The 17,695-nt window shown below is 47.9% G+C and overlaps 1 protein-coding gene across 1 annotated transcript in view; it reads right to left on the bottom strand.

Moving 5' to 3' along the window:
* The window catches only part of LOC130134278 (potassium voltage-gated channel subfamily KQT member 2-like), a 267,264-nt gene that overhangs the window by 85,612 nt on the left and 163,957 nt on the right, over nucleotides 1-17,695 (bottom strand). The window contains exon 9 of the mRNA XM_056302181.1: nucleotides 3,415-3,509. Coding sequence (XP_056158156.1) covers nucleotides 3,415-3,509 — 95 coding nt within the window. The remainder of the gene's footprint in view (nucleotides 1-3,414; nucleotides 3,510-17,695) is intronic.

A 17,695-nucleotide genomic window follows, 5' to 3' on the forward strand; every position in this document is an offset into this window, starting at 1 on the left:
CACACATGGTAACTGGGGTATTGCGGACCCAGGCTAACTTGGCAGGGGATCTTGGAGCAGCAGCAGGCCCCAGGGATATGGTGTGCAGGCCCACCCCGGTGGACATGCCCTGCCACCTATCAACCACTGCCCTGCTGCCTTGTGGGTGAGTCTGGGAAGACATAAGGCTAAGGGAGCTTACCCCAACAGAAAAGCAAGCTGAAAAACTGGATTTCCGGCAGCCTTCTGCAGTTGTGAGGAGGTTCCAGTCGTCTAGGTGACCCCCTTGCCATCGGAACCATCTCCTCTACAATCAAGTCAGTGGCGTTGGCAGAAGCGCACCCCCTATGCCACTTTAAAACGATCTCTGTGCAGGTATCTTCTTCTGCTACCTGAGACCCCGACCTCACAAAGTCTGGCTGCGATGGATTATCCAATGACAGGAGCAGGTCTGAATGAGCTGGGGGCTCTTAGTTGGAACTCTGCATGCCAGTGGCACAGGGCAATGGTTATTAGCAGCTGGGATTGAGTGGCAGCTGTTTCCAGCAGACCCCTGTGCATCTGAGCAGCCCTATTTAGGGACCATATTGCTCACCCCATTTGGGGAACGGCCTAGAAAAGGTGGCCCAAAAATTGCCCACTCAACACTGTGCCTGGGCAGTAAACCGCACCTGCCGGGCCATTCCACAACACGGTCGAAAAACACATAATATACCACTAAGAATTGCAGCATGGAACATAAGAACGCTGCTCGGAACATGACTTCACCATCACAAACACTATTTTTCAGCAAAAGAATAAATGCAAGGCATCCTGGATGCATCCGAGATCCAAACACTGGCATCTGCTTGATTCTGCTATCGTGAGGCGGGCTGATCTTAAAGACGTGCTCCTTACGAGAGCAATACGAGGAGCAGACTGCTGGACAGACCATCGTATGATCCTGACAAAAGTCAGAGTGCATGTCTGACCCTTGAGACGCCAATCTGGGCCAAAAAAGAAACCACTCCACTGCACCAGACTGTTCAACAACAACACCTGAAACACCTTCCGTCGTTCTCTAGCCGACAAGTTAGTTGCCATTGAACAGCTGATCAACTCAGAGTCTGGGATGGATGAGAACTGGACCTCTCTGAGCACCACCCCCTTTGACAATCCAGCCATATCCATTGGCTTCAAAACCATGAAACATCAGGACTGGTTTGAAGACAATGCCGGAACGATCTCCATCCTCCTGGACAACATGCACAAGGCACACAGAGCCGCCCTCAGCAACCCACTCTCCCCAACTCTCAAGAAAAAAATGGCAATACCCCCGCTCTGAGGCCCAAGCAACTCTGCAGAATCTGCAAAATGAGTGGCGGATTTTGAAAGCCAACGAAATTCAGGCTCATGCAGACTGACAATGACATGCATGGTTTCTATGACACAGTTAAGACCATCTATGGCTGCCCCCTGGCACCCATTAAGTCTGCTGATGGAGCAACTCTCATCAAGGAGCAGGCCCTGTTAGTGGAGCGGTGGGCTGAGCATTTTACCACCCTGCTCAACCAGCCCACCCCAGTGGACTCAACTGTAATGGCAGAGCTCCCTCAACATCCTACCTTGCAAGACCTAGACCTCCCACCAACTTTCAAAGAAATCCTACATGCAGTCAAGACCCTGAAAAACAACAAATCCCCTGGACCTGATAACATTCCAGCTGAAATCCTCAAGGAAGGAGACTACCTCTTTATGAGGACACTGTATCTCCATATCTCTACATCCTTGAGGTGTGGAGTCACGAGTGTGTCCCGCAACAGTGGAAAGATGCCAATATTGTGACCATTTATAAAAACAAAGCACCATCCATCTGCTCCAACAGTGGGGTATTTCACTACTAGCAATTGCGGTAAAGGTCCTAGAGTCATACCAGAGTCACAATGCGGCTTCCGAAAGGATAGAGGGACCGTTGACATGATCTGTGTCACACGCCAGCTCCAGGAAAAGTGCTGAGAACAGCACAAGGATTTATACATAGCATTCATAGACCTCTCACAGGCATTTGATACAGTACCCTGCTGTGGCAAGTCCTGAAGAAATTTGGATGTCCACCCAAGTTTCTCACCATCCTTGGACAGTTTCACTCAGGAATGATGGCCTGAGTGGCAGTGGGGAACCACAGTTCTGAGCCTTTTGGTGCGCAGACTGGAGTTGGACAAGGCTGTGTGCTAGCCCCAGTCTTATTCAATATCTTCTTAGTCTCTGTTACAACACTGTTACAAAGGAGGATGGAGAAGCAGGCTGGAGTCACCATTGACTTCAGGCTCGATGGTAACCTATTCAACATCAGGAGGTTTCAGGCAACCATGAAGTTGACCTCTGAGAACATCATTGAGCTACAGTATGCTGACGATTGTGCCCTGGTAGCTCACGCACCAGAAGTCCTTTCCCCTCTATGCAGTATAACTACATAGAGGGGAAAGGGACTGATCATCCACACCTAAAAGACAGAGGTAATCTGTCAGATGAGTGCCAGCCTCCCAAGCCACCCAACAACCTTCACAGGAGAAGGGCAACAACTGGCCACTGTTCCTGCCTTCAGACATCTGGGAAGCATACTATCTGACACCTGCACAATGGATGATGAGATTCAGCTTTGCCTCCAACATCTCTCAACATCTTTTGGTCGTCTAAGGAGAAAGGTTTTCCAGAACAGCAACCTCAGTCTCCACGCCAAAGTGCTTGTTTACAGAGCAGTGTGCATCTCCACACTACTCTATGGATGTGAGGCAGGACCATCTACAGCCAGCATCTCAGAAGCCTGGAGGCCTTCCAGGTGAGATGTCTCCAGAGGATCCTCGGCATTACTTGGGAGGACAGAGTGCCACACACAGAGGTGTTGGAGCAGGCAGGCAGTTGCAGCATGGAGTCTACCCTAAGCCACCATCAACTCAGGTGGCTTGGGCATGTCATTTGCATGCCCAGCCAATGACTCCCACATAAAGTCCTCTACGGCCAACTACGCCTTGGTCAATGCACTGCTGGTGGGCAGAAGAAGCGATTCAAAGATCAAATGAAGACCACACTGGAAAGATGCCAGATCAACCCCTCTTCTTTGGAGGAACTTGTCTCCTGCCGCACCATCTGGCGCACTCACATCTCACAGGGAGTGAAGTATATGAAAAACCAGTGCACACAACACCGTGCACACAACACCGTGCAGCAAAGCTTGCGAAGAGGCATGCTCGCAAAGCTACCCCCCCCCCCCAGCAACACTTTTACATTCCCGGTCTGCAACTGTGCATCCAGGTTTGGACTATTCAGCCACCAAAGATAGGAGAAGATGGTCATCATCGGATACGATGGACAACCTGCAAACAAGCATTTGTGTGTGTGTGTGTGTGTGTGTGTGTGTGTGTGTGCGTGCGTGCGTGTGTGTGTGTGTTTGTGTACCTGTACATAGGAACAGACATGGTTCTCTCGTAGTGTTCCCAGGTGGAAGTCAGGTCAGTTCTGGTGAGATTAGTTGCGTAGAACCTCCAAGCTGCCTAGATAGAGAAAGAGAGAAAGAGAAAGAGAGAGATTTGATTTTTAAAAGCATTTATTAAAAAGACTGAAAAAAATCCAAACTTTTTTTTCCATGACAAAAAGAATTCTGTACAGTACGGTTAAAAACTAAATTTCATCCCTTACTCGAAAATGGTATTAAATATTAAGTCATCGCCTGCCACGGAACATATTGCATCATTATAGCACCACTTGTTGATAAAATCACCAATGTTACTATGTAGAGGTAGACGGCATGTAAAGCACGCAGGAGAACATGGATGACTTTTAGCTTATGGTGTAATGAACATTTTGCAGCATAGATGGCTTCCAGTCTCTACTTCCTGTTACCCTGTATGTCACTTCCTTTTTACTACACAACAACCCTTCTGGTAAAAACAATATTCAAAAGTTAGCAGTGACATATAGTGGTTTAAATGAAAATACAACGAAATAATAATACAAGCATTAGAGGACACAACATTTCCCCTCTTTGTAAAAAATGAAATTTCCTCTGGGGTAAAAATAAATTTAGTAAACCTGCAACACAGGTAACACATATAGATTGTTCCGTGTCTCTATGCAGCAGTGTGTAAGAAATAACAAACACAACCAAGAAAATAACATTGTGTGTACATACCAAGAGTGTTACTACTCATAGACTCTAGCCAACATGATTATGTATTATTCTGCATAATAGAACATCAACACAACCCAACAGTGTTTCTACATTTAGAAAACTGAAAGGATATTTGTATGCAGTCTATCTTGACACCCATCGTTAAGCAGTCACATAATCCTGCATCCAAGCAGGCCTCCTTCTGACTCGTGGATGGTTTGGAGAGGATGGAAGAGTGGGTGGAGCAGGAGTGTCCTGTGGACTTGGAACTGTAGAGACGTCAGGAGCTAGATGGCATGCATTCCATCTTCGACCATCCTCCAGTAGCTATGTGCTTTGGGCCACCTTTTTCTTGATTCGCTGAGGTTTGCCAAACTTCGGGTGAGCCTTGGGCACATGGAAAGGTGTTTTCACTCGCACACTATCCACCTCTGGAAAAGATGGAATGCGTGCTCCTCACTTCCGATCAGCGTATGACTTCATCTTGTTTTAATGGTGTGTGACCTTCCTTCGTACTTGCTCACCCGAGACACGGTCAGCATGTGAGGGTGGCAGAACACTCAACTTCGTACGCATCCTCCGGCCATGCAGTAGTTGAAAGGGAGAAACACCAGTAGCTGCATGCGGTGTGGCACGATAAGTCACCAGGAAGGCAGAAATGGCAGGTTTCCATGGCTCAGACTGTGAGATTGCCATTTGCATACTCTGTTTCAGGACACAGTTGAAACGCTCGATGGCGCCATTTGCAGCAGTACACTGACACTCTGTGGTGTGCAATGTCCCATTCAGCCAAGAAAGTAGCAAAGTCAGCAGATACAAACTTACTATGGCTTCAGGGTTGCCATGTCTGCTGAAGACAGTGGAGAGGAAGGATGTAACATCCTTTGTTGTGACATTCACAGAGAAACCGTCCTCTGGCCTCTTGCTGTAGTAGTCGACCAGGGTGATGGTGCATCGACAGTCCCACGTAGCTATCTCAAAAGGCCCGACAATATCAATAGTCAGCTTTTGCCATGGCCTATCTGGGAGAGGCACTGGTTTAAGTGGAGCAGGGCGAGGCATTGCAGTCTTGTCGTCTTGTCGTTAGACTGACAGGGCTAACATGACTGGATTGCAGAGTGGACAAGGGTATCCATCTTTGGCCACCAGTAGTACGCTCTCAGGCGTTGCCTTGTGCATACCACCCCTTGGTGTGTTTCATGTGCAAGGGCTACAAGAGTAGCGCGTAAGGAGACCGGTACAACCAGATGCGTTCCTCGAAGCACCAGTGAGTCTTTCACTGACAGTTCATGATGTATTTGGAAATATGGAGCAACATCTGGACTCAGCACTTTCACTTTCCTTGACCAGCCCCGAGCAGTCTGTTCATGGATTGCAGAAATCTCCTGGCACGAAGCAGCAGCAGCCTCAAAGTCAGCAATGGGCAAAGCACCAAGAGCAGCAGTGACATGTACAGCCAGTTCTGGCTCAGCATCCAGAGCAGGGACGGCAGGTACAGGTAGAGGAAGACGGGAGAGGCAGTCAGCAGTGGAGTTCTCAGATCCAGGATGGTAGATCACATCATAATCATAGGTCAAGAGCCTGGCAGATCAGCGTGCAATTCGCATTCCAGCACGGCCTATACCTTTGGTGGTATTCAGGGTTGTGAGGGCCTGATGATCGGTACGTAAGGTAAATCTGCGACCCCACAAGTATGTGCACCACTTCTCAACTGCCCAGACACATCCCAGCCCTTCTTTTTCTACAGTGGAGTATTTGCGTTCCACTGTGGTGAGGGTCCGGGAGGCAAAAGCCAATGTGCGTTCTGTGCTGTCAGGGTGAAACTGGGTGAGCACAGCTCCTAAACCATAATCTGAGGCATTGGTGGACACCACTGCTGGCAGGGGTGGGTCAAAGAGGGCAAGGGCGGCACTGTTCACCAGGAGTGCCTTCACTTTCTCAAAGCTTTTCTGTGCCTCAGCTGTCCGTTGAAAATCAGCCTCTTTTCTGATGCATGCGTGCATCGGCTCCGATTCTGTTGCATAGTTCGGGATGAACTTTGAGTACCATGCCAACAAGCCCAGAAAAGAGTGCAGTGCAGCAGCGTCTGTTGGAGCTGGGGCATTCAGAACCGCTTCAGTGTGTTCTTTGTCAGGCATGATGCCTTCGGCAGAAACCACGTGACCCAGAAAGCGTGGACTCGACTGATTAAATCAGCACTTTTCTTCGTTCAGGAGTAAACTTTCTTCAGACGAGCATCATGCTCTGTGCTGTTGGCTTCGTAGATGATGATATCATCGAGATAATTTTGCACTCCTGGCAGACCTTCCAGGATGGCAGCCACCATCTTTTGGAATGCAGATGGTGCAGAGGAGAGGCATTACGGCAAACGGCAGTAGCGAAAGAGACCATCATGGGTAATGAAAACGGTGAGGTCCCGACTTTCCTCATGTAGAGGCACCTGATGGTAGGCACTTGCCAGATCGATCACTGAATACACTGCGGCTCCCTGCAGAGTGGACAGCAGCTCATCTATGTGTGGGAGTGGATAGCAGTCTGTGACAACAGCCTTGTTTGGCTCCCGGAGATCCACGCACATACGAATGCCTCCTTTCTTCTTCTGCGTAACGATGATAGGAGACACCCAGGTGGAAGCATCGATTCTCTCGATCACACAAGCGGCAAGGAGCCTGTTTGTCTCTTCTGTGACATCACTTCTCACAGACAGGGGTAGTCGGCGCAGTTTTTGTCGGACCAGGGTTACAGATGTAGAAACCTTGACCCGGTGCACAAAATTTTTAGCACAGCCGATGAGCAGAGGAGAGGCGGACAGGTGCATGACAGGGGCATCTGGAGCAGTGGCAAGAGGAGACGCAGACATTACAGCACCGCCTACTATGTGGATGTTCAGTGCTTTCATTAGATCCATACCCAGCAACGGCGCTCCATTCTCCACGATGAAGAAGACTGCTGGAGCGGTGATGTCATATCTGGACACCATAGCTGAAAGACATCCCAACACAGGTATGCGTGTCTTGGAGTATGCGACCAACCGAACAGTAGGTGGCACTAACTGTGTCTCACAGAAATGCTCTTTAAACACAGAGCCGGGCAGTATGGACACCGAGGACCCCGTGTCAACAACCAGGTCCATGACATGGACTGGTGAGTCTGATGGCTGGATTTTGGCATTACATGTTATTTTATCAGCTGTGTGAGCAGACCCTTGAATGCATAGAACAGTCAGTCCCGGAACCTCCACTTCTCGCACTGGATGGGTGGGAGCGGAGCGACACACTCTGGCAAAATGTCCCTTCTTGTGGCAAGTTTGGCAGGTTGCTTTAGCAACAGGGCATGGGGATGCATTCGCTAGATGCCTGTCAGATCCACATCTGAAACATGTATGAGAGGACTTTGCGGTCGTAGCGGTAGATGCAAGTGTCGATGGCTTCTCCTGGTACCGTGGTCGACGTGATTCCTTTTGCACAGCTTGTACTTGTAAGTTGGGTTTTTCGCCAATCATACATTTAGCCTGTTCAGCTGCAGACTCCATCTGTGTGGCAGTTGTGATAGCCTTGTCTAGAGTGAGGTTAGGCTCTAGCAGCAACCTTTCTCTAATGCGTGCATTTGAGACGTTCTCAATAAGCTGATCACGCCACATCACATCACTTTTATCTCCGAAATCGCATGATGAAGCAAGCTCTCGTAAAGCAGCTACATACTGAATAACAGTCTCATGTGGGCCTTGAACTCGTCTGAGTGTGTGGCGTTCCACTACCACATTAGCCATAGGAGTGAAATGTGCTTGTAGTGCAGCAACAGCAGAATCATAATCATCACCTGTATTTGGCAGTGAGTAAAAGATCTTCTGACCTTCGGTTCCAAGGCAATGAAGCAGTACAGCTCTTCTTCTTGCAGCGGGCCACACATTCCCTGTTGCATTTACGACTAGGACATAGCTGTCAAACATTCGCATCCAGGTCTTGAACTGGATAGCAGGTTTCCAAGGACAAGGCAGAAATAGGACAAGACTGGGTACATTTACAGCCATCTTTGCAACAAAAAAAAAAAGTAATCTATACTCGTAGTTTAGCAGGTGGGTTACCTCGTCGCAAATTTGTAGAGGTGGATGGCATATAAAGCACGCAGGAGAACATGGATGACTTTTGGCTTAAGGTTTAATGACCATCTTACAGCGTGGATGGCTTCCAGCCTCTACTTCCTGTTACCCTGTATGTCACTGCCTTTCTATTACACAACAACACTTCTGGTAAAAACAATACTCAAAAGTTAGCAGTGACATCTAATTGTTTAAATGAAAATACAACGAAATAATAATACAAGCATTAGGACACAACGTATTCATTCCTTTAAAGAATCTAAAATCAACCCAGACTCTGAGTTCACCAATGAGATGAAAACAGGAAGTATTTCCTGCCCTGTCCTGTTCCCCACTCTGTTCTTCCTGCTACTACCAGATTCAGTAGTTGCCACTTGGAGGCGTCAGATTTTTTTGTAGCCAACTCCCAAAATTAAGACAGTCTTAGACCAGCTCTCACCAAACCGTCTAAAAACATTATTCAGTGCATTAAAAAGGTTGCAGAGTCTTTTGCATCTGTAAAACCAGTAAAAAAACAAAACAAAAAAACAGTCTCTACTTCACAACAACATACACATTTACTGGAAAATGTGGGGTGATCACAGAGATAAAACTGTTCACTGCAATGGCACCATGTAGAATCATCCATTGTAAATCACCAGTCCTTTTCTTTAGAGGTGGTTTATATAAAACCCTCCATACTGGTTTCACCCCACTGCCCACATCTAGTTCTTGCCTCCACACTGTGTCAACTCTCCCACCCACTTTACACTTGTTCAGAGCTTTCACACAATTATATAGTTTTTTCCTTTAACTGTGTACAAGTTCACACATTTGCAGTCCATTACGTTTAAGAGGGGTCCAGAGAATCCATCCAGAATTGAAAAAAAAAAAAAAACAGCTCCGGAAAAGGATCATTATCACCAGGAGTGTCCACTCCACCACTGTACTCCTGCAGCATCATTAACTCCTCATCCGTCAGTCTCTCAGTCCACACATTTAAAATATCCCTGGTCTGTCAAATAGATCTCTGCCCAAGAAGGGAATCCACAGCCCGGGTGTTGGTCAGTCCAGGACCAGCTACATCCACTATTCTTCTCAGAGTGGTGAGACCCAGTGTTCTGCTGTCCTGAACATCCATTCTGGCCCCATTAATTACAAGCTCTTCCAATAGCCAGTGCAAAGACCTTGTAGGCTCCAGTCTCTTCCATGTAAATAAACCCATGTCTTAAAAAGTGCCTGATAAAAAGGAGGTAATTTACATAGTTTTAAAAAACTTAAATCCATTAAAAACAATGCAGTGTCTAAACCCAGACCAGCTGTCCTCCTCAAGATGCTCCTTGTGAAATCTCTCCAAACAGCATCTTTTAGACCTGTAAAATATCTCTGTGTAAACTGTAATCTGAAAGTAGCTATTCTGCTTTCTATGTGTATTAGACCTTGCCCTCCCTCCTCTTTTGGTAAGAACAACACACTCTGGAGCACCCAATGTAACTTGTACCAGAAAAAAAATCCACTATGATGGCTTGTATTTTTTTGTGTTAGGCCTTTAGGTGGCTCCATGCAGGCCAACCTATGCCACAAAGCAGAAGTAATCAGGTTGTTAATGACTAGTGCCCTGCCTCTAAAGGACATGAGTGGCTTCAGTCATTTCTATTTGTTTAACCTTCCTTCTATTCTCTCTACCACGCCCACCCAGTTCTTCTGGACTATGGTCTTATTGCCAAGGTAAACCTTCAGATATCTGAAACCAGCCTTCTTCCATGTCAACCTTCCTGGCAGAGTGGGTAGACCCCTCCTCCAACTCCCCACTACCAATACTTCACTCTCTTTCCAATTGACCTTTGCAGCTGATATGGCTCCAAAATCTTTAACAATTCCCTCTAGTTTTTTTTATCTCTTCCAGGTTCTTCACAAAAAGAATGATATAATCTGCATAAGCTGATAAACTATGTCTTTTGTTAAAGTCCTTTAAAAACAGACCTTCAATACTACCCCTTACTTTACATAACATGGGTTCAATACACAAAGAATACAACATCCCTGAGAGTGAACAGCCCTGTCTCACCCCCCTACGCACTTTAAAAGGGGCACTTAGACCTCCATTAATTTTCAGTACACTCTCAATGTCCTAGTACAAAACCTTGATCATAGCTATAAGGCCTGGGCTGACACCAAAACTCTCCAAAGTCTTCCAGAAGTAATGGTGCTCAACCTGTTCAAAAGCCTTTTCCTGGTCCAGAGAAATGAAACCAGTATCAAAGCCCAAAGCACTAGAGATTTCCAAGATATCTCGAATTAAGGACACGTTGTCCAGAATGGACCTACCAGGCACACAGTACGTCTGATCTTGGTGAATGACTGAGTCCATCACCTCTCTCAGTCTCTTTGCCAGTGCTTTGGAAAGGATTTTATAATCTGTACAGAGAAGAGACACAGGACGCCCGTTTTTAATCTCCTGTAGATCTCCTTTCTTTGGTAAGAGAATAATTACCGCTCTCCTGCAGCTTAGCGGTAGTGGCATGCCTTTAAAACTCTCATTAAAACCTGTTAAAAGGGTGTCTGGGTAGCGTAGCAGTCTATTCCGTTGCCTCCGGCTTGGTCGGGCGTCCCTACAGAAACAATTGGCCGTGTCTGCGGGTAGGAAGTCGGATATGGATATTTGTGCTGATCGCTGCACTAGCGCCTCCTCTGGTCGGTCGTGGCGCCCCCCGGATCGGCAGAGAGGGGGTGGAGCAGCGACTGGGACAGTTCAAAAAGAGCGGGGTAATAAAAAGTGAGAAAGTTAAAAAAAACTTTTAAAAGATCTTCATCCATCTCCCTTCAGAACTCCTTATAAAATTCCAGTGGAATCCCATCAATGGCAGGGGCCTTTCCCCCTTCCGTGTCCTGCAGGGCTGTGAAAAGTTCTTTAAGAACCAGTGGTTCTCCCAACTCAGCATTAATTTCTTCCAGGACTTTGGGCAAATTTTCACAGAAGTATCTAAACAGTTCTATACAACAATACAATATGTGCTAAGAAAAAGTAACAGGGTAGTAGTTCTTAAAGAGGTGAGTTTTCAACCTGCGCAGAAAGATGGGTAGCGACTCCGCTGTCCTTACATCAGTGGGGAGTTCATTCCACCACTGTGGGGCCAGGACAGAAAAGAGCCGTGACCGGGTCGATCAGCAGCAGGGGCCTCTGAGCGATGGGGATACCAGGCGTCCCGAGGCAGCAGAGCGAAGTGGTCGGGCGGGGGTGTAGGGCTTGACCATGGCCTGGAGATAGGAAGGAGCTTTTCCTTTCACTGCCCTGTAGGCTAGCACTAGAGTCTTAAACTGGATGTAAGCAGCTACTGGGAGCCAGTGTAGGGACATGAGAAGGGGAGTTGTGTGGGAGAACTTAGGGCGGTTGAACACCACACGAGCTGCACCTTTCTGAACAAGCTCCAGAGGTCTGATGGCCGACGCCGGGGTGCCAGCAAGGAGGGAGTTGCCGTAGTCCAGCCGGGAGATGACCAGAGCCTGGATTAACACCTGTGCCATCTCGTCGGTGAGGAATGGGCGAATCCTCCTGATAGTATAGAGGAGAAATCTGCAGGAGCTAGTATCCAATGCAACGTTTGCAGCAAACGACAGTTGGTCGTCCAGGATCACACCCAGATTCCTCACAGTCTGAGTTGGCGTCACCATGGTGTTGTCAATGGTGATGGCCAAGTCTCGGTGCGGGCAACCTTTCCCCATGAGGAACATCAGCTCTGTCTTGTCCAGATTGAGCTTCAGGTGGTGTGTACTGCCATCCACTCAGAGATATCAGTCAAGCACGCAGCAATGCGTGTCTCTACTTGTGTGTCAGAAAGGGGAAAGTACAAGATAAGCTGGGTGTCATCGGCATAACAATGGTAAGAGACTAGCTTGGTCTAGTCAGAAAGGCACGAACTGAGGAAGCCTCTTGGATGAGAGGTGAAACGTCTTCACGGATATATACCAAGTCCAGATGCACTTGATTCAACTCCTTTGGATAACCATGACTTGGATGAATGAGAACATTCACAGACATGTAAGAGAAGTCATGCGAGCGAATAACAGAACCCAGGGATGTCGTGTACAGGGAGAAAGAGAGAGGACCCAGAAACGAACCCTGTGGAACGACTGCAGTCAGTCTGCAGGGCTCCAACACAGAACCCCTCCATGTCACCTGGTAGGAGCGACCCGTCAGGTAGGTTGCAAACATTGATAGTGCAGAGCCTGTGACACCCAGCCCCTCGAGGGTAGCGAGGAGGGTCTGGTGGTTCACTGTGTCGAACGCAGCTGACAGGTCCAGGAGAATCAGGACAGTGGGGAGAGAGTTTGCTCTCGCAGAGTGCAGCGCTTCTGTCACTGCAAAGATGGCCGTCTCTGTCGAGTGACCCACCCTGAACCCAGACTAGTTGGGGTCCAGGAGGTTGTTCTGGTGGAGGTACAAAGAAAGTTGGTTAAAGACAGCACGTTCGAAAGCTTTGGATAGAAAGGGTAGAAGGGAAACTGGTCTGTAGTTTTTGACGCCAGAGGGGTTAAGTGATGGTTTCTTGAGAAGGGGGGTGACTCTAGCAGTCTGGAAGGCAGATGGAAAGCATCCTGCCTGGAGGGAAGTGTTGATGAGGTGGGTTAGATAGGGAAGGAGTTCAGGCGCTATAGACTAAAAAAGAGGGGAGGGGACCGGGTCAAGGGAGCATGTGGTGGGGCGACTGGATGTGATGAGGTTTAGAACCTCGCCGGGGGCGAGGGGAGCGAGGTGAAGGTAGGGTGGGACGTGGAGAGGTGAGGGAGGGTGCAGAGGGTGGGATAGTGCAAGCAGCACTAACCGGGTGGTGAGAAAGGGAGGATCTGATGTCGTTTACCTTCTTGTCAAAGAAGTTAGCAAAGTCATCAGGGAGAAGAGAGGAAGTAGGAGGAGGAGGTGGGGGTTGAAGAAGTGTAGAGAAGGTTTCAAAGAGTTTCTTAGGATTAGAGGCAGAGGATGGGATTTTAGAGCGATAGACGGCAGACTTAGCAGCAGAAAGGGAGGATGAGAAAGTGGAAAAAAGAGACTGGAAGTTGAGAAGGTCCTCTGAGGGTTTGCCTTTTCTCTATCTGCGCTCTGCCACTCTCAGGCTCCGTCTGTCAGTACGCACTGAGTCGGTCAGCCAAGGGGCAGGTGGAGTTGGGCATGCAGGCCTGGAGGTGAGGGGACAGAGACTGTCCAGAGAAGAGGAGAGGGTAGAGAGAAGATCAGTAGTAGTGTCAGGGGGTAGGAGAGAGAAAGATTCAGGTGTAGGGAGGATAGAGGTAACAGAGGAAGAAAGATCAGTGGCGGAGAGAGAGCGGAGGTGTCTACGGGTGGAAACCATGTGGGTAGGGGGAGGGGCTGAGGGGGGTGAAGAGAGGGAGAGAGAGTAGGACATGAAATAGTGGTCAGAGAGCTGGAGGTAACAGAGAGATTGGAAATAGGACAGTGTCTAGTAAAGATAAGATCCAGCTGGTTGCTGGCCTTGTGGGTAGGAGGAGAGGGTGAGAGGTGAAGGTCAAAGGAGGAGAGGAAAGAGAGAAGAGGATCTAACTTGTTAGTGTGGATGTTGAAGTCACTGAGAAGGATAAGTGCAGAGTCATCAACAGGGAAGTGCGAGACAAGTGTGTCAAGCTCCTCCAGAAACTCACCAAGGGGGCCTGGTGGGCGGTACACAACCACGATGGTGAGTTTGACTGGATAAGAGTCAGTAACAGCATGAAATTCAAAAGAGGCCGGAGGAAATTGTGGAATGGAAACAAGAGAGTATTTCCATGGGAGTGTCTGTGAATGTTCTCATTCACCCAGGTCATAGTTATCCAAAGGAGTTGAATCAAGTGCAACTGGACTTGGTATATATCCGTGAAGACGTTTCGCCTCTCATCCAAGAGGCTTCCTCAGTTCGTGCCTTTCTGACTAGACCAAGCTAGTCTGACTGGCTGGTCATGAAACTCAGAATTTATCCTCTTGGTGTCGTTGTCAGAGCTATAGATGTCCATGGCTCTTTGTGATTCAATGTTTACCAATGCCCCTCGCTAACAGAGCCATAGATATGAGTGGCTCTTTTGTGTACCGATGTTATGGCCGCGCCCATCATTATCGGAGCTATTGATATGCATTTGTTTGGGGTTTACAGGAAACCTACACACACAGACCAATATCTACTTTTCGACTCACACCACCCTCTGGAACACAAACTAAGCGTCATCAGAACTTTGCAACACAGAGCTGACAATGTGCCCAGCAGCACTCAGGCCCAACGAGAAGAACACAAACACCTGAGGGGAGCTTTAAAAACCTGCGGCTACCCCAGTTGGACCTTTGTGAAAACTGCAACACGTTCCAAAAAGACCAACCAGGTGAGCGACGAGGAGAAAAGAAACAGAAGGAATAGCACAGTCATCCCGTGTGTTTCTGGGGTCTCCGAGAAACTCAGGAGAATTTTCATCAAACACCACATCCCGGTATACTTCAAACCCTGCAACACATGCCGACAAAGACTGGTTCATCCCAAAGACCATGTACCACACACCCAAAAAAGCAATCTGGTGTATGCTGTACAATGCATTGAGTATTGCACTGACCTATACATAGGAGAAACCAAACAACACTACACAAACGGATGGCCCAACACAGAAGGCCAAACTCCTCAGGACAAGACTCAGCAGTCTATCTACACCTAAAGGAGAAGACACACTCCTTCGAGGACAGCAACGTACACATTTTGGACAGGGAAGATAGATGGTTTGAAAGAGGGGTGAAGGAAGCCATCTATGCGAAACTGGAAAAACCATCCCTCAACAGAGGAGGAGGTCTGCGTCACCACCTATCTCCCACTTACAATGCCGTCCCTTCATCTCTACCCAGGAGACTCAAGAAGCCTAGCCTCCAAGAACAACAGTCGGTCACTAACGGCTCCAACGACTCATGACCACTGAACAATGAAGTCGAAACTAACACCCCCAACGACTATCGCTGCTAAACAAATGCAAATCAATAGCTCTCATGGCGACGGGCCCGGCTGGACATCGGAGCACAGGGGAGCCACGCATAACAATAGCTCCGATAACGACGGGCGCAGCCATAACATCGGTACACAAAAGAGCCACTCATATCTATGGCTCTGTTAGCGGCGGGCGTTGGTAAACATCGGGACACAAAGAGCCACGCATATCAATAGCTCTGACAACGACTCCTAGAGGATAAATATCTGAGTCTCATCACCAGCCAGTCAGACTAGCTTGGTCTAAGCAGAAAGGCACGAACTGAGGAAGCCTCTTGGATGAGAGGCGAAACGTCTTCACGGATATATACCAAGTCCAGTTGCACTTGATTCAACTCCTTTGGATATTCCATGGGAGTGTGTGAAAAAGAGTACACATCAGACAGAGCTGCGGGTGTGGTAGTGTTTTCTGGCATGATCCAGGTCTCAGTTAGACCAAGAAAGTTGAGGGAGAGCAAGGATGCGTAGCCTGAGATAAACTCAGCTTTCGGCCCCGCAGCTGGCAATTCCAGAGGCCTCCCATCACCACTTGCTCAACTTGAGTGGAGAGAGTGGGATAGATGAGATTGGTAGGGTCACAGCGCCTAGGAGTGACCCAACGTCTATGCCAGCCCCGGGAAGGGGAAAGGACAGGAATGCAAAGGAAACACATAGTCTATACCAGGTACACAGAATACAGGTGACTGACTGGATCTAAAAAGAGCAGTCCATGCGTGACGAAGTCTTGGCTTGAAAAAGTCGCGCTTGCCTTTGTTCACTCTAGCCTTCATTCAATCTAGGCTTGTTTGCCTGACGCTTCCAAGTAGCAGCAGTGATTTAAAGAACACTGATTGCTAATTGTCTGCCATGAGTTCAGGCCACACCCTGGCCACTTAACACCCAATTGGCCAGAGAGGTACTCTGAAAATAGGCCTATTGCCCAGAATATGGTCACTTATGTAAAACTCTATCAAACCTCCCACAATAGTATTAAAACTGCAAACAGGAAGTTACCAAGGAATATATTTATAAGCTAAAAGGATAACTAAGTCAAAACAGCTGGGCAACAAGAAATATTTAAGGACACACTAGGTGAAAAACAGCTACAGCTAGAATAAGATCCCACTAGGAACCAGCAGCAGATGTATAGAGAAAGGACTAATACTGAAGCAGCCGGAATAAGACTAGTAGCAACTTATTAAGCAAGAAAGATGATACTTACTCTATTCTAGATGAACCAGCAATTCAGAATCACTCCAGAAGTTAAGATGCACACTGGATTAAAACTGAATCAGGCCAAACGTAAATCCCTGTGATGTTCTGGCCACACCCTGGCCACTTAACACCCAATTGGCCAAAGAGGTACTCTGAAAATAGGCCTATTGCCCAGAAACTGGTCACTTAAGTTAAACTCTATCAAACCTCACACAATAGTATTAAAACTGCAAACAGCAAGTTACCAAGAAATATATGTATAAGCTAAAAGGATAACTACGTCAAGACAGCTGGGCAACAAGAAATATTTAAGGACACACTAGGTGAAAAACAGCTACAGCTAGAATAAGTAAATAAGACAAGTAAGTAAATAGAATAAGACAGCTACAGCTAGAATAAGATCCCACTAGGAACCAGCAGCAGATGTATAGAGAAAAGGACTAATACTCAAGCAGCTGGAATAAGACTAATAGCAACTTGTTAAGCAAGAAAGAGGATACTTACTCTATACTAGATGAACCAGCAATTCAGAATCACTCCAGAAGTTAAGATGCACACTCCCCACGGCCAGAGAGCAGTCCTCCACTGAATAAGGAGGGAAACCCCACAACTTGCCCCATGGCCAGAGAGCAGTCCTCCACTGAACAAAGGAAAGCCAGCGTGAGCTTAATGCCGTGCTTCCTGCTCAGTTTGGACAGATCCATGCTGGTGACTAGCATGCCGACCAGGAAACGCTGGCCGACTACAAACACGCACACAATCCCCCTGAAGACTCTTACATACGCACCAAACAAACAAGCAAACCCTACAATACACACTAGTTACATCATTTACAAAAAAAGACAAAGACAGAAAAAAGTCTGAAAGTCACTGACTCCATAGAGATCACAACAAATGCTCGCACGTTCCGCTCGCTCAGTCACGCCCCCATCCACTGAGAGAGAGAGACCAGGAGAGAGAGAGCGAGAGAGAGAGGGAGAGAGGGAGAAAGAGAGAGAGAGACCAGGAGAGAGAGAGCGAGAGAGAGAGGGAGAAAGAGAGAGACCAGGAGAGAGAGCGATAGAGACCAGGAGAGAGAGAAAGAGACCCTACCCTTCCCCACCACCGAGACGAGCCACAGCTCAGCATGCCAGCGGACGCTACTCCACTACACCACAGAGACAACCCACAGCACAGCATCCCCACCACCAGCCTAGACCTGCACTGCAACACCCTGACCTGGGACCCAGCCAACGCAGAGTGGACACCACCCCACAGGCCTACAGCCCAGCACCACAGCACTTAAAGGCC

The sequence above is a fragment of the Lampris incognitus genome, chromosome 2 (genome assembly GCF_029633865.1).
Source record: "Lampris incognitus isolate fLamInc1 chromosome 2, fLamInc1.hap2, whole genome shotgun sequence".
Lineage (NCBI taxonomy): Eukaryota > Metazoa > Chordata > Actinopteri > Lampriformes > Lampridae > Lampris > Lampris incognitus.